The 21068-nt window shown below is 33.7% G+C and overlaps 1 protein-coding gene and 1 long non-coding RNA gene across 2 annotated transcripts in view; one reads left to right on the forward strand and one right to left on the reverse strand.

Moving 5' to 3' along the window:
- Positions 1-2954: 2954 nt before the first annotated feature.
- On the reverse strand, positions 2955-5291 carry LOC137585080 (uncharacterized). Its single transcript, XR_011033522.1, has 5 exons — positions 4925-5291; positions 4338-4866; positions 4069-4274; positions 3759-3997; positions 2955-3691 (listed from the first exon to the last, which is right to left on the reverse strand). It is a non-coding gene; the product is annotated as an uncharacterized lncRNA (long non-coding RNA).
- Positions 5292-9370: 4079 nt separating this feature from the next.
- Positions 9371-21068, forward strand: part of bnl (branchless) — a 45893-nt gene continuing 34195 nt past the window's right edge. Inside the window, exons 1-2 of the mRNA XM_068300322.1 lie at positions 9371-9415; positions 17056-18542. Of these exons, the coding sequence (XP_068156423.1) occupies positions 17645-18542 (898 nt within the window). The 5' untranslated portion in view covers positions 9371-9415; positions 17056-17644. The remainder of the gene's footprint in view (positions 9416-17055; positions 18543-21068) is intronic.

Genomic DNA, 21068 nt, shown 5'->3' on the forward strand with positions numbered 1-21068 from the left:
GGCCATTGCCTTGGCGTGTGGTCTGGATCTCCGTCTCTCTTCCTCAAATGTTTCTTCTTCTTTTGTTAAGTTTTTCTTTTATTTTTAATTACAACTCAATGATATTGAACTTCGAGTGAAGTTGCTCAACAGGTGGGCCCCAAAGACACACACTCACATACACACAATCTCATACTCATACTCATTGACATTGAACTTTTTCATCAGAAAATTGAATTTAAACCTTGACATATCTCCAAATAAACATCTCTCCATCTCATTCATCTCTCTCATACCATCTCGTATATCAATTTCAGAAGTTTTACCGTTAAATGAGGCCGACAAATGCCAAAAGAATTTCCCCCAACTGAACTCAAGTTATGCCCATAATATTAGGTAATAGCCCCAAATCCAGTCTCATCTTCTTCTTCAAGCCCAATAAAATGGATTGGTCTGGAGTTTTCCCGGAAATCTTAAACTAATTAAATGTTCAATATTGACTGGAAAGGGAAAAACTGGGTATAAATTATTAAAAAAGAAAAAAACCACAACGGAAACGTTTGCCTCTGGGCTCTGGCGCTAAGGTTCAAGTAAATATTTGCCATAAAACGTAAAATTGAAAAATATATTTTTTGGCACCGAAATTTGTATTTCCTCGCAAAACTGTTTACAATTTTAAATGGTTTTTATGAAGGCAATAAAAATCAAATAAATATAAGTTTTAAAAAAAACTGTAAAGAAATTTGATCAATTCCAAATTTTGACCTCAAAACGGCTTATACATATATAATGTTTAATGATTTCATCTGTAAACTGTACCACAAATATGCTCAGATGATTTTAGGGTAGAACCTCTTCAATGGTTACTAATTGAAACAACTTTATTACTACCAAAAAAAAAAACAAAGAGAAAAAGAAAAGATGAAAGAAAATTAAGAAAACAAAAACAAACCCACAAAAGTTTCGATCGTTTATAAATGTTTTTTGGCCCGAAGATATATATTTACAACAAGACGCCAGGGACTGGTCCAAATGTTACCCATTTGCGAAAGTGAATCGAAGGCGTCAACACAAAATTTTTATGTGTGCAAATGGATATTTGCAGTTGCTTTTGAATTGCATTTTTGTTTTTTACAACTTTCGCAGGAAATGCGAACCAAACAGAGACAGGAATAATGCTAAATAATTTACGAGCTCATAACTGGCAAGGAACTTTGAAATCAGACCTCTCAAAAGGCGTCTAAAAGACGCGGCCAAAGATTAAGACAACGCTCCAATGCCACTGCCAATGCCAATGCCAATGCCAAGATCCAAGAAAGGGCCTACAAACCCAACGAAAAGAAGTGTCAACTGTTGTCCATGGGTCTTGGGTTTCCGAAATGGCGAAAAGCGGAAAAACAAGTGAAATCGATACGATATTTTTATTTATTTACTCAACAAACATTTCTATTGAATTGTGTTGAACGTACGGCCCAAAAGGTTTACCCACATTAAATGGACAGCATTTGTTCTACCTAACCAGGAAAGAGAATAAAAAATATTTCGACATTTTTATAGATTTCTAGTTGCATTTTTGTCATATTTCTTCTGAGTCACCTGAGACTTTGGACTTATTCAGACTCAAACCACAACGAATGACGCATTCTTTGTCGATATTCATTAGGCTTGCCCTCTGGCCAATAAAATTCCGAATAGAAACATATTTTTTTGGCTGTATTTCCCATGGTCTACGTGCATTAGGAAAGGTGGCAAAACTGACGTAAAGATCATCCAACTAAACGTTGGCAGGATTTTTAATTAGATTTTGCAAATAGTTTTTGCTCGTGTGTTCCTATGCACGTACCTCGATCGATGAGTCAAAACAAATTGTTTGCGAATTTGGTGCTAATAATGATTTTTGCATTTTTGGCAAACAAATTTAATGGCCGGAAGAGGTAAATGGGTAAGTTCCATGATTGTCAACAAGAGTCAAAGGATTCCCCGTCATGATAGTTAATTTCCATAGAAAATACCCACAAGTCGCATTGACGTATATCTCTCTGTTTGTTGGCTTAGAGAATTAGTTTAGTTAACTTTTTTTAAGCAGAAACTTGATATCATTAAAATAACATACAATAAAGATAAAGATTACTATTTATACTACTTACAAATCCAAAAGTAGTAATCAGTGTAAAGAATTTAATCAAATGTTAAAGTCGTTTCCAACATTCCAATGTTAAAATTGGAGTTAAATGACAAAAACTCAAAGCTTCCTCTTAACAATTTTTATGGCTGGCACTCAAAAACCACATTTTGGCATGACATCAATTTGAAAAATATTTCTATTCAAAAAAATCTCCTGAAACTTATTCGAAATTGATAAAAACTATACTCGAAGACGTCTTCTTTCCCTGTTCTTCAGGGCTCTATCTATCTCTATCTCTACTTTAATGTGTAATAATAATAAGAAACTATTGTTTTATATTCTTCTAAAGTTGAAAAGTTTACTTTATTTCTATGAGAATTTCCCTGTAGCTTTCTTAAGAAACATATTAGATTCTTGATTGAAACAGTTTCTAAAACATTTATGTATATAAAATTTTGAAATTCATTAAAATATATTAAGGAATTTGGTTTTTTTTTTTCTAAAAACAGAATCGTTTAGGGTTGAGTAGGCTTGATTTTGCTATTTTTATCTCTACTTAAGACATTAGGTATTAAAGTAAACACACAATTAGATGGAAAGTATAGCTTGACATTTTACTTAACATTCTTCTCCATCTCGAATCCTTATTCGATTTGGAGTTCCCCCTCCCAGCACAGATGTCCAACTAAGAAGTTCAAGGTCTAAATGTGTATACTCCATTTGTTGACACCTTCAACAGTTGTTCCTTGATTTCAAGGTGTCTTACGGATTTAGTTGGCTCTCCCCTCTTGGTAGTCCCTGCCTTGAACATGGTCACGAATTGCTCAACACTTCTTCGAGCCGAACCCAATTAAAATCAAGCCACAGCAAATTTATTAAATTGCCATCGATGGCTGCCAAATTAAAATGTCAACGGCGTGGCCAAAAAGACAGCCGCTGCAACAACAACAACGATGAAAAAAAAAGAGTGTCATAAACATGTTTGACAGATTATTTCTTTTGATTCATAACGCCCATAAATTACAACTTTTGCCATTTGCTGGGCGTGGCACAAAGACTTGTTGCTGCTGCTGCCCAGAAGGCCCAGAAGAAGATGGCAAAAAAATACGCATAAAATCAAAGTCAATGTGCGGGATGCATAAATATTTTGGCAAATACCAAATGAGATTCATTTAGCTGTCGTCGTCGTCGTCGCCATCGCCATAGCCGTTGGAATGCCATCCCAAAGACCCAAGTGAATCCAATCCAATCCGAAATCCAACCTCGTTGCATGTGTCGAACTCATAACTCTGTGGCCACTTGATGATGACATTCATGGGTCTGGGGCGGCGCCAGTCCAAGCTGAATCATGAATCATTTTGCTGCTTAACGGTCCAAATGGGTCAAAAATCAAGATTCCCATTTAAATAGCAGAAAACTATGCATAATTATCTTGCAGAAGCACCTGTTCCAATCATAGAGTATGATTCTTAATGCCTTCTGACATTGTGCCAGTTCATAAATATCCTCTTCTCACATGTAAAATTCAAATCAAAATCGTGAAAACTTGCACTCAGGAGGTTCTATGTATGTATATGGAGATCTTAACTACGGAACGAAGGCATTTTGTGCATTAACATTTGTGTAATTTCTTGTAAATTTATGATTAACTCACAAATCTATCGCATCACTATCTCATAGTCATTCCAGTTTTAAGCAACTGGTTCTCTCAATTGGCGATTCCATTCATCACCTATGTAGTATCTTCTGTTGGTTTTTCTTTTTTGCACACTTTATGGCCAGTAAAACACCTTTTGGGCGTGAAGCGTCTACTAAATTTGAAATTAGGATTACGACTTCAAGGAGAAACATGTTTCTTCTTATTTTATGTGTCTGGCTGCTGGTTTATTGTATCTGAAGATGAGAAAAGAAGAAAGAAATAATGGAATAACAAATAGTTTTTCTATTTTCTGCAGTAAACCTACTTTCCCACATCGGAGACGTTTTACTGACTACTGACAGAGACCTAAATTATTAATGTATCATCATCGATAAGCAGATAGTCAATAATGGCATTGTTCAAACTTTGCCTCAACAGATCAATATCAATCACATTCATGGCTGGCGAGGTGCTAGTATGAACTGGGCTGGAAGCATTGTGAATCATGGTCAATTCCGCTGTCTTAGATACCTAAAAATGGTAAAAAATTTCAACAGAAGTTTAAGTTTCTTTCTCTTTTTTAGTTACACTTACCAACTGAAGGTTCTGAAATAGGCGTTTTAGAAAATTCTGTCGATTGTCTATATTTTCTATTGTTTTTGTTGTTGCTGTTGTTTCTGTTGTTGCTGTTGTTGTATTGGAAGTGCCAAAGAATCTGTGCCAAAGATTCGAGCATTGTCTTTGAAATGCCTCACGCATATTTTGGCCAAGACTTCGTTGCTGTAGATAGAGCAAACGCTCTTGACGTTGAGGTAAGTAACCGCTAACCGAAAGTACTGAACTTGGTAGCGGCAAAAGGCCTATAGAACGATTATTGCCTACAGGCAACGAAATTTGAACTGTCCTATGTGGTCGATCATATGTTGGAGCATACTCGGTAATAGCCTCAACTTCGGATAGGGAATGAAAAGATGTTGCTGATGTGGCCGTTTCACTTCTATAGCGACGAAAGCAACATGCTTTAGGCCTTCGTGAAGAGGAGTGCTCCTGGCCAGCTTTATGACGTCTAATACTAGAGAATCGACGATTTCTATAACGTAAACTTCTAATGGAAGTTGCATGTCTAAAATTGAAAGTACATATTAAAAGTACGATTCAAAACAGTCGTTTAGTCTATTTACTCGGCATTATGACAGCATTTGCCTAATCTTTGATATACTCTCTCCATAACTTCGAATATTTCTGGCATAGTCATTTTACCTATGCGTAAAAAACGGAGAATTTTGTGCCGAAAGTATACATAGAGATAGTCGGAGATTTAGTCAAAAGAAAGTTAAAAATTTAATTTCGAAACGAATGAAACATCAAGTATTTCTAACGAGGCCTGCCACGACTTGTTCCTTAAGTCCATTTCCAGTTTTAGCTGGATAGTTTCAGCCAGATAAACAATAATAATAAACACTTTGGTAAAAACTTTGTAGATCCAACTATATAAATTCACATAAATTTCCGTATATTCCCATGGATTTTTTGTTTTGTTTTTATTTGTTTTTGATATTTTTGTCTAACTAAAAACTCAAGGCAAACATTGTTCAATCGTCACGAAGGAAGGGAAGAAGGTAGGGACGAGGGTTGAGTTCAGTTGAGTGTTTTAGTTTATAATTTATGGTCTGGCAGTTCCTTAGTTTATTATTTTCTTAATTAGTATTCGCAATCTAAATCAAAATATTTACAAATCAATTATTATTATTGGCCCCGAGCCGCAATCCGCAATTCTCTTCCAGTATAATCGATCACCCAGTTGGCGACCAGATTGACAACGGCAACAAAATTTGCATATCGGATTATTAACCCGCTAATGTGGTAATGAGTCCATGTTTATTTCCTATCTCCAATGAAAATATTTAATGTATTTCAGGAATTCTTTGGAAATAAACATAAATCAAGTGTTAGATCTGAGCGATTTTTATTCAATTATAAGTTATAGAAAGAAATTAATCGTTGTTTGTTGAAAAAGCTATATAAACTATTAATCAAAGGCATGGAGAAATTGAAACTTGAAATTTTATAGCCATTTTTCATCTGATTTTTCAGAAATTTAGTATGCCAAAAGATAATAATAATATTGATTCTTATGACAAATTTCATTAAGATGCTTGAAACATGACGGGAGAAATTTGATTGATTAAGACTACCTTCAGAATAGATTGTGAAAATGGCCTTCAAATAGAAATACATTCTTCTTATTAGACATAAGGGTTAATTGGTATTCTTTTTGATTTCATGGCATTTTCAATTCCAGTGGCGAGACATTAAAGTTTAAGATTTTATTCTTAAGTGAATTCGATTCGATTGAGAATTGTCGCCATTTGCTGACAGGCTAGACGCTATTACAATTTGATTAACATAAATTATTTTGCAAGCATATGTAATGGAAAATTAATGGATGTTAATGCTTTCAAGTTGTTGGAATTTTCGCCTTGCCTAAATTAGATTTGATTGGGCCTGATAAGAAGAGACGAGAAATGTGTTGCCATTAATTGCCATTAAATAGTATAGTGGAAAGATGTCTATCCGATGTTCTGGTATGCCTAGAGATTGCAAGGAAAGAGGCAAGGTGTAAAATGGGCAGTCACATTTGTCAGGATCAAGATCAGAAGTTAGGCCAGGTCAAGCGAAGCGTTTTATAATGTGACAGGAATGGTAGAGCAGCTGCTTTATGGAGCTCATTTAGTTTTAAACGCTTCTCAATTGCCACTTGCCACAGTTTTTGGACGGGGCCATGCTTTAATTAATCTAACATCTTGGCCTGGCATGGTTTTTACAAGGAAAAAGGGTCAAAGGTCGGCTCGGCGCGGCTAGGCTCGTCTCCGTGTTGTTGAGGCGAGCACATTAAGCTGAAACACTCACAACTCCAGAGCCCTCTTTTGCCCTCTGTTCCCTTCTGCCTGCCTGCCTGTCTGTTTCTCAGGGGGTTAATTAAGTCATTAGCCTGAAAATGTCCTGCTGTTGCTCCTGCGCCTTAATTAATCATTTTAATTGTATTGAATGAGCTAGAGAGAGAACGAACGAACGAGAGAGAGAGAGAGCTGCTCTTTTAAACTGCGGGGGTGCTGCTTGTGGTGAAGGACAAGGACAGTGGAGCACTCGAACAAGAAACAATATCTTCATTTGACATTGGCATGTGCGCTCCACCAGAATTGGAAGCGACAAAGTCTTCAAAATTATTAAACACAAATGCGGTTTCCCCACACCCTCTTCCCTCTAACAACTGGTTATGGAGTTTCAGGAATTTCAGTCCTCTAATGACAATCAATTCAAACATTTGGGGGGTTTTCTAAATATACTCTGACAATTTTATGAATTTTTAAAAAATTTCCTCTTATCTTATCTGCTAAATGGCGTTCCCTATGTGACGTAGTTCGGTAAGATTAAATAATTAGCAATGCATTGCCATTTCCTTACGTAACAATAACATGACCAGAGATGAATGATGAGTTTATAAGGTAGATAAACTTAAAATAAGTCCCAATATGGAATTGTTATAGTTTTCGAGCAGGCTTTAGTCGTTTCTTCCTCACGTTTTTGGCATTTTGGTAAGCATTGTCAAGTTCAATGTACATTTTGGCATTAACTAGGCCATGTGATAGGTTTATATATGTATATATAACACAATCGTTTAAACGATAAGATAAATATAAATGGTAGACATTCAAATATATGAAATTTAAGCTATTTTAAACTGCATTTGACTTTCCAAATATGATGGGAAATTTCGGTGGCTGATCATTCCTAAGTCCATAGTAGAACATTTAAAATTAGCAAATCAAATGGCCAAAAATACATTTCATGACCAGTTGTGTGGGATTAAAACGTCATCAGAAATTAAAGGGGAATCGATGTATTGATTAGATATTGATAATATGATAGAGAGCAAAACTTGAACTGGAACTCTCGATGATGGCTATATATTTATGACTCATTTGACGCTTTTTGTTTTGACGTTTTCCATTATAGATTGTCAGCTGCATTCTAAAGGCAAATGTTAATTGGCATTCGTGCAAAAACAACGTCCGCTTGCGAAATTAGTACAGGTAAAAAGCGGTCTACGCGCCAAAAAGCACAAACACCAAACACAGACCTCTGTCAGACCCCCACAGACAGTGATTGGAGGTGGCCCTAATCTCAATAGAAACGTTAGCAAATTGCCATATCGCCCGCCTGGCACGTGATGAGCACTGATAAACCACTCCGAAAAGAAAGGTGCATCAAGGGTATATGCTGGAAGTCGTAGTTGGAAGAGTTCCAACAATTGGAGTAGCTTGATTATTTTCTAAAAATAATAATCTAATCACTAATTAGGTAGAAATGAAAAAGTTTCCCGATTCCACTGCCCAAATTGGTGGGTAAAATGTTAAGTACTTTTTCCAGTTATTAAATTAGGCAAAGTTTCCTTTATTCTATCCAGAAAAGAATTGAAATCGAATAAGAAATTTTCAATTAATGCCTATCAATCAATTGATTAAAGAATTTTGAAGTATTGAATCAGATTTTTAGGATACTCTTAGATATCCCTTCTCAAATGAGTTCCTTTTTTAAAGAAATACTTAAAAATAGGAACTCATTTGAGAAGGGATATTTAAGGGTATCCTGAAAATTTCAATTGAAATTGTCTAGTTATTCAAAATTTAAACTAATTGATTTGAGCAATGACTTAGTATTTCAGATATTTTAAATTTGAAATTCATATAAAAATCTGTCCGAAAGTCACAATTTAAGCTGGTTAGTCTGATTATTAGTGAAAGCAAGATAGAATGAGAATCAATCTGCTTTTGTTTTTGTTTATTCTTGTTAATCTTTGACTAATTTTAATCTACATACCTTTTGCAAGGGTATTGATTGCCCTAACTAGATAAGTTATCAAAATACGATGCCATTCAGTAAAAAACCTTTGACTAGCTTTAATTTTAAGAATGAAGGAATCAAACTAAGGTAAAAGTCAATCCACCCACCCATTCACTCTCTCTCGCTCACTCACACTCTCTCTCTCTGCTTGATGCTGCTCCATCTATCTGTGTGTGTGTGTGTGTGCGTGAGGGCGACAAACATGAATGGGGATGTATGGGTAAAAAGAAATAACCGAAATCGTATCACGAAACACGAAGGCAAAGTCCCACGAAGAGCGAATCATCGGCCCGCTGCGGCTGTGTTACTACTGTGGGAAATGAACATTTTTTTTAGTCACTCGCTGGCACACGCTTTGACAACATCGCCCATCGTCGTTGTTTCAAATCGAATTCAGTCTCATTCGAAAACAGAAATTTCACTCGATTTCATATTTCCAAACATATGAAAAGTACGTCAATTTATGCCGGTTAGAGCGCGGTACGCAAACGCATTGCGCGAATGTCGGAAAAGTGTTGCAACTCCGTGGAAAGAGAGGAAAAACGCAGTGAAATAAATCAAAATTTACGACAAAAGCTCAAGGAAGATAAAATATATATTAACAAGTGCCAAGTGTTTATTTGCATAAAAAAAAATTTTAAAAAAAATGTTGCTGCTATAATTTCAGCTAAAGCAAAAATAAAATATATATAATTTCAAAGTGTTAAAAAAGTGCAACTCTCAAAAAAAAAAAAAAAAAAAAAACATACAAAATTTACATAAAAAAGGTGCGTAAACTATTTTTTTGTTTTTGTCGTGTTAGTTACATAAGTTTTGGTTCGCTTCTTTACCTTGCTCTTTGTGCTCGAAATGAAAACCTTTTGAAAAATTCCATCAATTTTTTTGTATGTTTAAACCATAAATAGTGCAAAGATTTAAATGGATTTTCGCAAAAAAAATTTCAAATACATTTTTCTTGGCATAGAGCCGAATTATTATTGCAAACCAAACCAAACTCATTATATAAAATTAAAAAAAAAAAAAAAATATTAATAAAGTCAACGACTCTCACGAGAAAAAAGAAATGAAACACACAAACAGAAGAAGAAATTTTAGTGCAGAAAAAAATGACAAACAACAAAGTTAGGTCCATTAGCTAGTTGCTAATTTTTTCAATAAATTAAACTTTTATTTTATTTTAATTATCATTTGAGAGAGTTAAAAACTCTGTGAGAATTATAAACAAAAGTTATTTCATTTCTCTTTCACTTACAATTCGCAGATACAAAAGTATCTTTTAGTTTGTGCCAAAAACTGACATTTTAATCTGGCAAAAATATTTTGCAAAAATATCTCAAAACCAAATGCGTATCTCAAAGTATCCGTACGCACGCGCTGATAAATCTGAAATAATTTGTTCTTTTTCTATGGTTTTTTTTTGCGTGTGCAATTTTTTTTTGTTTTGTCCCATAAATTGGCGGCGGCTGTTATCTAATTTACACACGCACACCCTTCCCGCACAATCACACACACACACACACATACGCCTTTTGCTTAACTATTATCTAAGCCTGGTTGTTGTTGTTGTTTCTAGTGTTGAATTTGCCTGCATTATTGTTACGTCAAAATGTTGTCTATTTAAACAGATATATCTTTTTATATACATATATCTTGAGTTCAACAACTGCTAATCACATGTCAGATCGCAGAAAGAAAAATTATATAGAATAATGGGCCAGTTTGTTAATGATAACTAAATAAATTATTTCGAAATTGGTTTTCCTGGAACTAGCATAAAAAAAAATTTGTACAGAATGAGTCATTGTTTTATGATTGAGATCGCAGAGGAAACACTTTAGTTTCGTTATTAGAAATCTTTTGCTCTAGGGTCAAGAGGATATTTGAAATTTATAGATTGCTTGTTATCTAATTGCAATTAGTGACAAAAAATAAAAGTTATTTTAACTATTCTGAAGTCATTCCTTTTAACTTAAACAAAATATTGTCCAAGTGAACTCGAAGGTTTGAAAAGTCAAAATTAGTAATCAACTTTAAAAACTTTCTAAATCGATTTTGAAAACTTTTTTTGCCTACTTTTTAATACTTTTCAATAGAAATGCCAAAAATTTTAAGCACTTGACAGTTTCCAATTTCTGAATTGAGAAAATTTGATCTACTTTTAATAATTAATGGCCATTTATTGTTAGCTGCTTTACTTTTTTTTCCAATTATTTCATTTGGTTATCTAAGTAATTGATCTAATTCTTCTAGCCTCGACACGAAAAGCAAAAAAAAAAAAAGTGAATATAAAAAATAAAAGATTAAATAATTATTACTTCCCATTTCTTACCCCCCCCTGACAAATTATCAATCACAATTCCACTAAATGAAAAGTCAAACAATAAAATAAGGCCATAAATTTATTCCACTTATTGTTAGTTGTTTTTTGTTGAATTAGTTAAATTAAATGCTTTCAATAAATTGGTTTTTCTTACTTTTAATTACTTTGTTTGATGCTTTTTTCGTTTTTGATAGCCCAATAAATAAAATACAAATAGTTTTTCAACTACAACAAAAAAGTGTCCAACAAAAAAATAACCAAATCAATTTGTTAAGCAACATTTCTCCTTTGCACTTTGAGACATTTGATGATTGATGGGCGGATGGGTGGACATATTCAAAATAGAAATGTAAACTTAATCAACGAATTATATATACCCTACCTCTGTCCCCTTATTTAAGACAAACAACAATTTGTTTGTACTCATCTTTGCCATAAACAATTTAACTAACTATTACAAAAGTTAATGAATTGATTTCTATAGTAGCATTTGTTTATTTCAGTTGAATGTGTTCTAAATATAAACACTCACTTAGATAGATTAGATTGATAAGATGACCAATCCAATCCCTTCGGATTCTCGATTGATCAACTGCGGGTGTTTCAAACAGCTGATTTATTTCAAAATACCCCAAAAAGGCAAAAGGTAGGGGATGAAAAAACGCGTGCAAAGTGTGAAATACAACGATCATATAGATAAAGCTTATCGCAAACGCAAAAAACACAATAAGGTAAAACAAAATAAGTTTTATGGCCTTGCGTAAATAGTAAGTTTTTAGTTTGGACTTCAAAACCAATGTGAGGAGAACGAAGAAAAACTGTCGTGCAAGGGAAAATGCGGGAAAACTCTGTAACAGCAAAAAATGCAGCGTTTTGTTTTAATGAAGCGTGAAGACACTAGACCACATAATGTGCGGCACACATTTTCCCATAGACAACAACAACAACAACAATTTTAGGTACTCTTCTCTTCGATAGACAAAAAAAAAAAAACAAACGAAATTGAAATGAGAAGAAAAATCATCGTGTCGCGCATTTTCATCGCGTTCTTTTCTTTTTAGTTTTCTTTTTTGTCTTTGGTTTCGGTTGTTTGACGCATTTTAAAAATATCCTAGACGTAATTGTTGTTGTTGTTGTTGTTGTTGCTGTCTTCTATTCACATTACTAATACGTCGAGTTGTCTTTGATTTTTTGTTTTTATTTTTGTGGGCGTCTATTTTTTTTTTTTTTTTTTTTTTTTGTTGTTCCTTACAATTTTCGCATTTAAAGTGCGTGACTTTTAATTAGACTACAATAAATGTTTGTGCAAAAGTGAAAGTATCTTTAGATGCTTTTGCAAACAGTTGAGTCCAAAAAGGGACGGACATTGATTAAGAACATAATTTCAAATAAGATATGTATGTATTTATAGCAATTTAATTAACCTTCAGACTTAAAGATCCGAACGAAAGTCAACATTTTCATTAGAAATTTATGGCATGTACTTGAAATATCTTTTCGAAATATTTCATTGATATAAGATTCAATTCTACACTTTGAGAAAGAATTGGGCAAAGTAAGCATATCTTTTTTTGAGAATGAATAAACTATTAGTTTTATGTATTCGAATTTTTCTTTCTTCATAAACTTTTCAAGTTTTCGAATGAGCAGACTCTAGATGAAACTCATCTATTCAATTGTCCATCCTTAATAACAACTTACTCTAGATGAATAGAATAGCAACTTCTCCTTATGGTCAGTTTTCTTGGGTTCTTCTCTCTGTCTCTGTTTGTGCCTGTTGTCAAGCCAAATGGAATGCAAATTTTTGATTGTCTTTTTGTCTTTATTGGTGTTTGGTCGCTGTAAATTGAAACATGCTTTAGACCTAGGCTCATTGAACCTAGGTGATTGGGTGATTGGGCGATGGGGTGATGGCAAAGGCAAAACAGACACAAAACTTAAAACGTAACCCAAAACCAATCGAAAAAACTGATTAGCAAACATTTTGACTAAAATTTATGCGTTTCAAATGCGTTTGACATTTCTCTGAGTGTGTTTGCCGGTTATTTGGTTTATATTTTTTGTTTTATGACGGCGCTGACAGTTGAGTTACATTTTTGTTTCGCTCTCTTCCTCTATACCTCTATCTACATATAGTATGTGAGATTCTCTTTTTGGTTTGGGAAAGTATCTCTAGCGAATCGCAATAAATCTAAGCCAAAACTGCGCAACTTAATTAGTCCATGTCAGAGCCATTTGGAGTCAGGGAGTCAGAGAGTCGGAGAGTGAATTCGAGGCATTTGTTTATGCAAATGTTTCTTGGCAATGTGATGGGAGCATAAATTTATTATAACTGTCGTATATATTTGTTAATTAGACTATTTCAATAAATATTTGCATAATATATACCAAGTTTATTATTTTTATTCTATTTTGTATAAAAAATAAATAACAAAATCTGGTTTTTACGTATTCATTTATATGATTTAAAAGTGAAGGTTTTGTTTGTATTTTTTTGTTTATAGACAATATATTTTGTTTTATTTCATTTCAATTAGATGAAGTCATTTCTTAATGGCTGTGTATATTAATCTAACCGACTTGTCTATGCTCTTCAATGCAGTAAATCACTCAAATGAATATACTCACGAAAATTTCTAGTTCACTGACTTTTTTGACCAAGATTTATTAAACTATTATGTGTTAATTATTTAAAAATTTAAAGTTGCTTTTCTTTTGCATGTTGCAAGACTTGGAGATTGAGAAATATTTTAAACAATTGCCAACAAGGGCAAAAAAGAAAAGGAAATGAGTTAAAGAAAGAAATTTTCTAGTTGAAAATGTATCTATAAGATACTTTTTATGATTGTTTTGTCTGCTGTTTCTTTTTCAAATCGTGATGTGCTTTGTTTAACTTGTTGACACTTGTCACAAGTATTAGATGAGAATAAATCGTGTGGCTATATGCATCTATATCTTTCGATGGATGTGCGGTGGCATCTTCAGATGACAGTTAACAAAGATATTTTTGAAAATGCATCGCCTATATGTTAGAGAAGATCTATATACATACATATGTATGTATGTTTAGAATGTTCAATGCCGAAAAAAGCAGAAAAAAAACAAGTAAAAACTCTTGTTGTTGTTTACAAAACAATTAATTTTCTTTGGAAAACAACAAGCAAAATGGTAAATGGGGAAATGAAAAAGATACCGAAACATAATTCAAACAAAGACAAAAACACAAAATGCACTACTAATCGATGCACTTCATTTGTGTATAAAGAAATGGCCTGAAGAATGAGAAAAAAAGAGAGAGATACTTGAGCACTTGCCTTGCACTTTTTTTTTTTTTGTGGTTGTCTTTCTTTTCGTGTTCGGAAAAGCATCACGGCATTCAGTTTTCTGGGGAGTGAAAATAGAGAAGCGCTTTTGTGTAATCGATTTGAACCGGAAGCAATTGGGGTTGCCGCATCATTCGAAAATCCTCTCAAGATGCAGCTATTTTAAATATTTAGTGCACGAGACAAGCAGAGACAGACCAGAGGAAAGCAATTCAATCACATGCAAGACTCGCTAACCACAAAAGTAAATACATTTCGATCGATTCAGATATGAACAAATGTATCTCAAAGATACAAATTGTTGATCATTGTGGTCGTGTGACTTGAATAAAGATAAACTTGGACCAAGATGGAGAGATAAAGAATCTTTTTGCATATGAATTTAAACTTGATTTAACATTTACTTTTTGATAACATATTTTGTTTATGTGCCATTCAAAGATGACAAAGATGTTGCTCTTGGCCAATTGAAGAATTCTTCTTGATTTCATTAGTTCTCTCAGACTTATCTACATATGTATATCTCTCTTTTCTTGTTCTCCTTCTATCTGTCTGTCTGTCTGTCTATCAAACAACCAAAAAATTCCATAGCTCACTTACACAGATCTTTCCGTCAAATTATGACATTGTAGAATTGGCTTTGAAAATTCCATTGTGATCATTTGCACAAACCACACGGATTAAATGAAGTGCTATATAAATTTCCCATTTAAGCGGTTCTAACGCAATTTTTGACATTTTAATTAGTGTAGACTCTTTAAATATATATAGATAGACAAACATATTTATAGGATATATAGAAGAGCAAAAAGGCAACGTCAAACTGGCACAGTTTATTTTTAAAATAGACGCTTAGATAGACAGAATGAATAGAAGAAATCAACAAACGAAAGTTACATAAATAAGGGAACAGGAGTTACGCAAATGGGAGAAAAAGAATCATTCGAAAAGCGGAAAACTCGATGAAAAAAACATTGTGAAAATGACTTTCACTTGCCGCCACAAATTTGGTTTTAAAAATAAAAGAAATTCGCCCAACAAAAAACGAGTGTAACAACAATTCGTGCAAAAAACTGTGTCGAATTTGAAAATAATCACACACACACAACAGAGTGAGAGTGACAGTGACAGAGAGACTGAGTGTGAGAGTGGGAAAACATGAAAATTGTATCTACAAGATACGCGCATAGGGCAATAGTAGCAGGAGCACTTAGTGTACTAGTAGAACAAGCCGACTGATAAATTTTTTCTTCGTATTTCTTTTTTTTTTTTTTTGTTTTTTGGCACGTGTTCAGCAAACAGCAGGAGAAATGCAAATGAACATTATTTTTTATGCAACATTTAAGTGCACCCCGTTTTTAATTACAACAAATTCAATTGGCGACAAACTCATAAGCATAACAAATACACACACATACAACACTCTCTCTGTATGTGTGTGTGTGTGGCCGAAATTTCAGCCATCAAAATGTTAATTGCTTTCCTGCTAACTCTCTGACTTATGCAAGATATTTGAGATTTTGCCAGACGCTAAGTTTACAGTTAAAAGAAGAAGTTCTTTTTTTTTTTTTTGAAAATATGAAAAACAGAAACATTTTTATGGGTTAAGAAAAAATTATAAACCAAATAGCCACAGGTGGCTATATAGAAAAACTAAACAAAACAAAGTTAGTGCTCAAAACTAATGATAGCAATTAAGAGAGATAACCCCTATCTGATTTTGGCTTAAACACTATTCAAATATTTCAAGTGGAAACTTACTTTCAATTCTTAAGGCCAAGAAGTCATATATCTACCAAAAATCTTTAAAATATGCAAAAATGCAGAAGACAAAAAAAAAAAACGGCAAAAGAAGAACCTTTCTTTATATAAAATTTTGTATTCCTTTTCGACATGACTTTTTAATGCCTTTCACCCAACAACCAACAGCTGGCAAAAACAAGAAGATATATTCCATAAATGTGTGCCAAGACTTGAATGTTTATGCTCCTCCCCCCCGAACCCTCCTTACCACAAGGCCTCAGCTCAGTTTGAATTTATGTGCCTGCAACAAAAAAAAAAATTCTATAAGGGCATCAAAAGCGGCCACAAAATGTTAATAAAAAAACTACCAAAAAAGGGAAGTCGTCGCCAAGCCATATGTGCCATGCCCCCTCCTCAGGTTGTAAAAATAACACCTAGGCATCGGCGGCAGGGCCACTAATAAAAAGAAACACACACACAAAATCACAATATCAAGAGACAAATATTAAGATTAAATAACACAAAAGCCTACAAATTTATCAAATATATCTTTTTTTATGGCCCACAATCAAGCAAAGCTCATAATGGTTATAATAATGACGATGATGATGTGATCCATGATCTTCAAACTTGATTATAATTATCATTTAACATCTAGGAGATTTTGCAAAACACACATCGAGTCTATTATTAAATCTCTTTCATTGGAATTCAATGAATGAATTTCATGAATTTAAGGCCAAATTTCATTTTAAGTGGCAAACTTTTCAGCACATCTTAATCGAATTAATACCCCTATAAAAATTAAAATTAATTAAAATTTTTATATCCCAGCAAAGGCGTCAAAACCAAAAAAATACATAAAATGATAGAAAAAGTGTGTCAAAGCTAACTTAAATTTTATTATATTTTTATCTAGTTTTTTTTATGTGCTCTATTACAATGAATGAAAATGTTTGTTAAGATTGTTTATGCTTATAAAATTTACTAATTAAACTTAAAATTTTCTTGTACTTTGCAGCTCTTATAACAAATTTGCTGTCGAATATGTTGTTGCTCGATGTTCAAACTTAATGTGCAAGAACTGAAATCGATTTTGATACTTCATTACACACTGAGATCTGGTGAAGAGATTCCCCATTGAGTGACATGTCGGGAAAGTCATTGCGATTGATAAGATGCATTATCAGCGGGGACGAAGACGAAGATGAGGATCCGCAACAGCAGCAATTGAAATGTGTTAAACAAGTCTACGATATGATAACCTAATTTCCGGTTAAAAGAAACAAAAAATCAAGCGAGGGACAGAGAGAGAGAGAGAGAGAGAGACACAACGAATCGAAACGAAAGTAAAAATTTCACAAATTGTTAAAAAAAAATAATAAAAAATTTTGAAAATTTTTGGGGCGTTCATATGTTTCAACAGTATTCAAGGGCGTGTCTTACTAAAGAGGCAGTGCCCAGAAACGTTGGAAAACCTATAAACAGCAACAATAATAACAACAACAAAAACTGTAAACAAAAGCGAAAAACAAAATCATAAGTAATTAAAATAAAAACAATACACAAAACGAACGAAAACTCTTGTGAAATTGAAGTTGTAATCTTTGATGCGAAGAAACCTGCGTTCGTATTGGAGGGCCCTGGCGGTGCTGGGCGCCCTCCTTTCATTTATCTTAGCCTGGGAAGGTTTAGTGTCTGCCAAGCCAGCGCTTACAACAACAACAACAGCAGCAACAACGATGTCGAACCAATTTGAAAATAATATAACAAACAATTATCATATATCCACTAATGTTAGTAATAAATTGCAAAGTGATCATAGTCATAGTGAAGCAAATAGTTTAAATCAATCAATAACAAATTTACAACAATTACAATCACAATCACAACAACAACAACAAAATCAAAGTATTAGTGCTGAATTTAATGAAACAACAATAACATCAACCCAAACTGCCATATTCAATATTATATTAAATGATCTTAATCGGCACCAAATCAATACAGATCAAATTCCCCATAGAGACAATGCAGATGATGATGATGAGCAGAAGGAAATGATTCCACTTGGCTTCTTATTGTCAGCTGCTCCAGCCAGTGAACACTTGGCTATACTTTCACGAACTGAACGAAGCATACGACATCAGCATCAGTCAAAGAAACATAATCACAATCATCATCTGCATCATCATCAACAGCAACAGGAGCAACAGCAGCAACAGTTGCAGGCTGACAGCAGCAGCAACAACAATAATATCATTGGTTCGAAATCGAAAAGACTGACTAACTCTAGAGATAATCTTAATAATCGCAACAATAATAATGATGATAATTTAAATAATGATAATAATAATAAACCAACTGTCAACAATTTGGATCGCAATGAACGATCAACTCATCTGGCCAATCCCAGCAGGAAAATGCAATTGTATGTTAAGAATCATATATTGCAGATCCTGCCAGATGGCACTGTCAATGGAACACAGGATGAGCAGAGTGAATACAGTAAGTATCCACCCATAATCTAATATAAATATCAAGTTCAATGACCTCGACTGAAGCTAGCAAATATTCAATTATTTATTTAATAATTTCGAATACTCTTGAAATTGAATTTAACTATTGTATTGCTCAAAGATATATTCTAAAAGATGATGAAAGGACTAAATCTAGGACATTCTGTTGCCAATTGGTTATGGGTTTCCTCTGGGTGATTCTTCTTTAAGTATTAATTATCTCCGCCTTTTTCGAAAAGTTACAGAAACTATTTGGACAATCCAAAAGCAATCTCATCGCACTCACCTCGCATTATCATTGCCATTTTGAGTCAAGTTAACCGAAAACCAAATTAAATAAATTAAAAATTTGCTAACCAAAAGATGTATGTACATACATCTTGTATCTATGCGGCATCTTTAGTCATTTTGGGGCTGACGTCTCAATGACGCCTGATGCCCACGAAGCGATAAGCGGGTGATCAGAAGGAAAAAAACCGGGCCTAAATTGTTGCACAACAAGTTTCCTTCCTGCCAGTTACTGCAGACCTTATCACAGTTGTGTTTTCTGCCAAAAAAAAAAAAAAAAAGAAGAGGTGAATGAAAATGAAGCTGTAAATTAATTTGGCAAACTTATCTCTGATTTTGAGTCTTGGCTGCTTGCTTGGTTACGACAATATGCAAAGTGTCTGATTCATACAATTCATGACGATATAATACTTCCCATGAGTCCGGGTGCTAATCAGGCCGTTTGGTTCATTAAAAAGAAGATTTATGTCAGAAGAATTTATATGCCAAATTATACAAAGAGAACGAGAAAGAGAGAGAGACTTCGAAAATGAGAGAAGAATGATAGGAGAAATAAGTCTATAGATATGTGTTTCTAGATTGCCAAATCAAGTGGCTAAGTTAATGATGCTTAACATAAACAGAACAAGAAACAACAAATATTTTCCTTCTGCTTGAGATATTACGCCAGGTTCGTTTTCATTTTTATGAGAACTTTCAACTTGTGGGCGGGTCGTCTAGTGTGGGTGTGTTTCATATATATATAGAACTATATTTCTATTTTGTGTTTTTCTTTAGTTCAATTTCTTGTTTATATGCACAAATTAAAAAAAAAAACGCAAAACCAAACATTTGCCATATTTTTCAAGATAAATACAAATACATAGTATTAATAACTACTGGGAAAGTACTTATACATATGTATATAGTTATATGGGGGGTCTACTTTGAACTTTTTGTTAAAGGGAAGGTCAAAGTTCTATTTGAGCATTAATATTAAAACAATTTGATGAACTGACCTGGAAACTGGAACTGGAAAACGTTTCGAAAATGGTTTGCAAATAACTTTTACCTTTTTGGTAAGCAAACAGTCAGACAGACAGCGATAAGTGTGAAAATTAAAACTGTCCAAATATTAAATGAAAATTGCCAAATTTCACGAAATTTTCCACTCCGTCAGTTTTAGCTTGATGAGACTCAAGTAAACAAGTTGACCTCCAAAAGTCAACGCCAGTTGCAGTTGCAGTTTTCATCTTCATCTTGGCAACAAATTGCTAACGGTGACTCGAACTCGAACCCGGACTCGAACCCGAAACCCAAAACCCTTTTGCCTTACCTTACCACTGGGAGCCTGCATATAAGAGGGAAGGCGTGCATATTTTCATGATGATATATGAAGAGTACTTGGTCTTGGGGGCACGGCAATTATGCGACTGATTTAGTGCGTTGTGGAATGGGGAGCAAGGTGTTAACTTGAGTGAAGTCCAGTCAAGCAGTGAAAGACACGCTCACAGAGAGTTGGGGATAAACAAAAAGAGACAGAGAGATGCTAAAAGCTTCCGACAGATACGTTTTCTTCTGGTTTTTTTTTTTTTTGATAACTTAATTTACGACATGTCTGGAAGTTGATGAAGTTGTTGCTCCCGGCACTTGCATTGATATGAAGTTTATTTAGTTTTTTTTTCTGTGGACGAAACTTCTTTACTTTCACTGTCATTCGACTTTCGTATATTGTATGTGAATTGCTTTCCAAATACTAGATCAATAAAATCAAAACCTCTTTGAAAGAGCTTCCATAAGTGGGTCGAAATAACTCTATTTAGGCTAAGCCAAAAAGTTTCTAGGCCTTGTTTCTCTTACTTGAATTCTTTTGTTCTATTTCTATAGTTTTCCTTTCTTATGACGCATTTGCCGAATCAAAACACATTACATTTTTTATTGCCCCTTTTCATGGTTTTGTAAACTCAAGCAAATTGCATCAAAAAACTAAATATTAATCATGATTAATAATCATTTCCATGGGCATCAAAAGAATGAAAGGAATTTCAACACAAATAGATAATTCTCATAAGTAGCATAAGTTAGCTCTATTATATCACTTTCCGCACATAATACAATAAATTAATTTTACACAAAAGCACAAAAAAAAAAAATGAAGAAAAAACCAAAAAATTAGTTTGGTTTTCATCTTCATCTGCTGCTACGTCACAGACAAATGTATATTATACAAAAGTTTCAAATTAAGAAA

The sequence above is a fragment of the Drosophila tropicalis genome, unplaced genomic scaffold, assembly GCF_018151085.1.
Source record: "Drosophila tropicalis isolate 14030-0801.00 unplaced genomic scaffold, ASM1815108v1 contig_878, whole genome shotgun sequence".
Lineage (NCBI taxonomy): Eukaryota > Metazoa > Arthropoda > Insecta > Diptera > Drosophilidae > Drosophila > Drosophila tropicalis.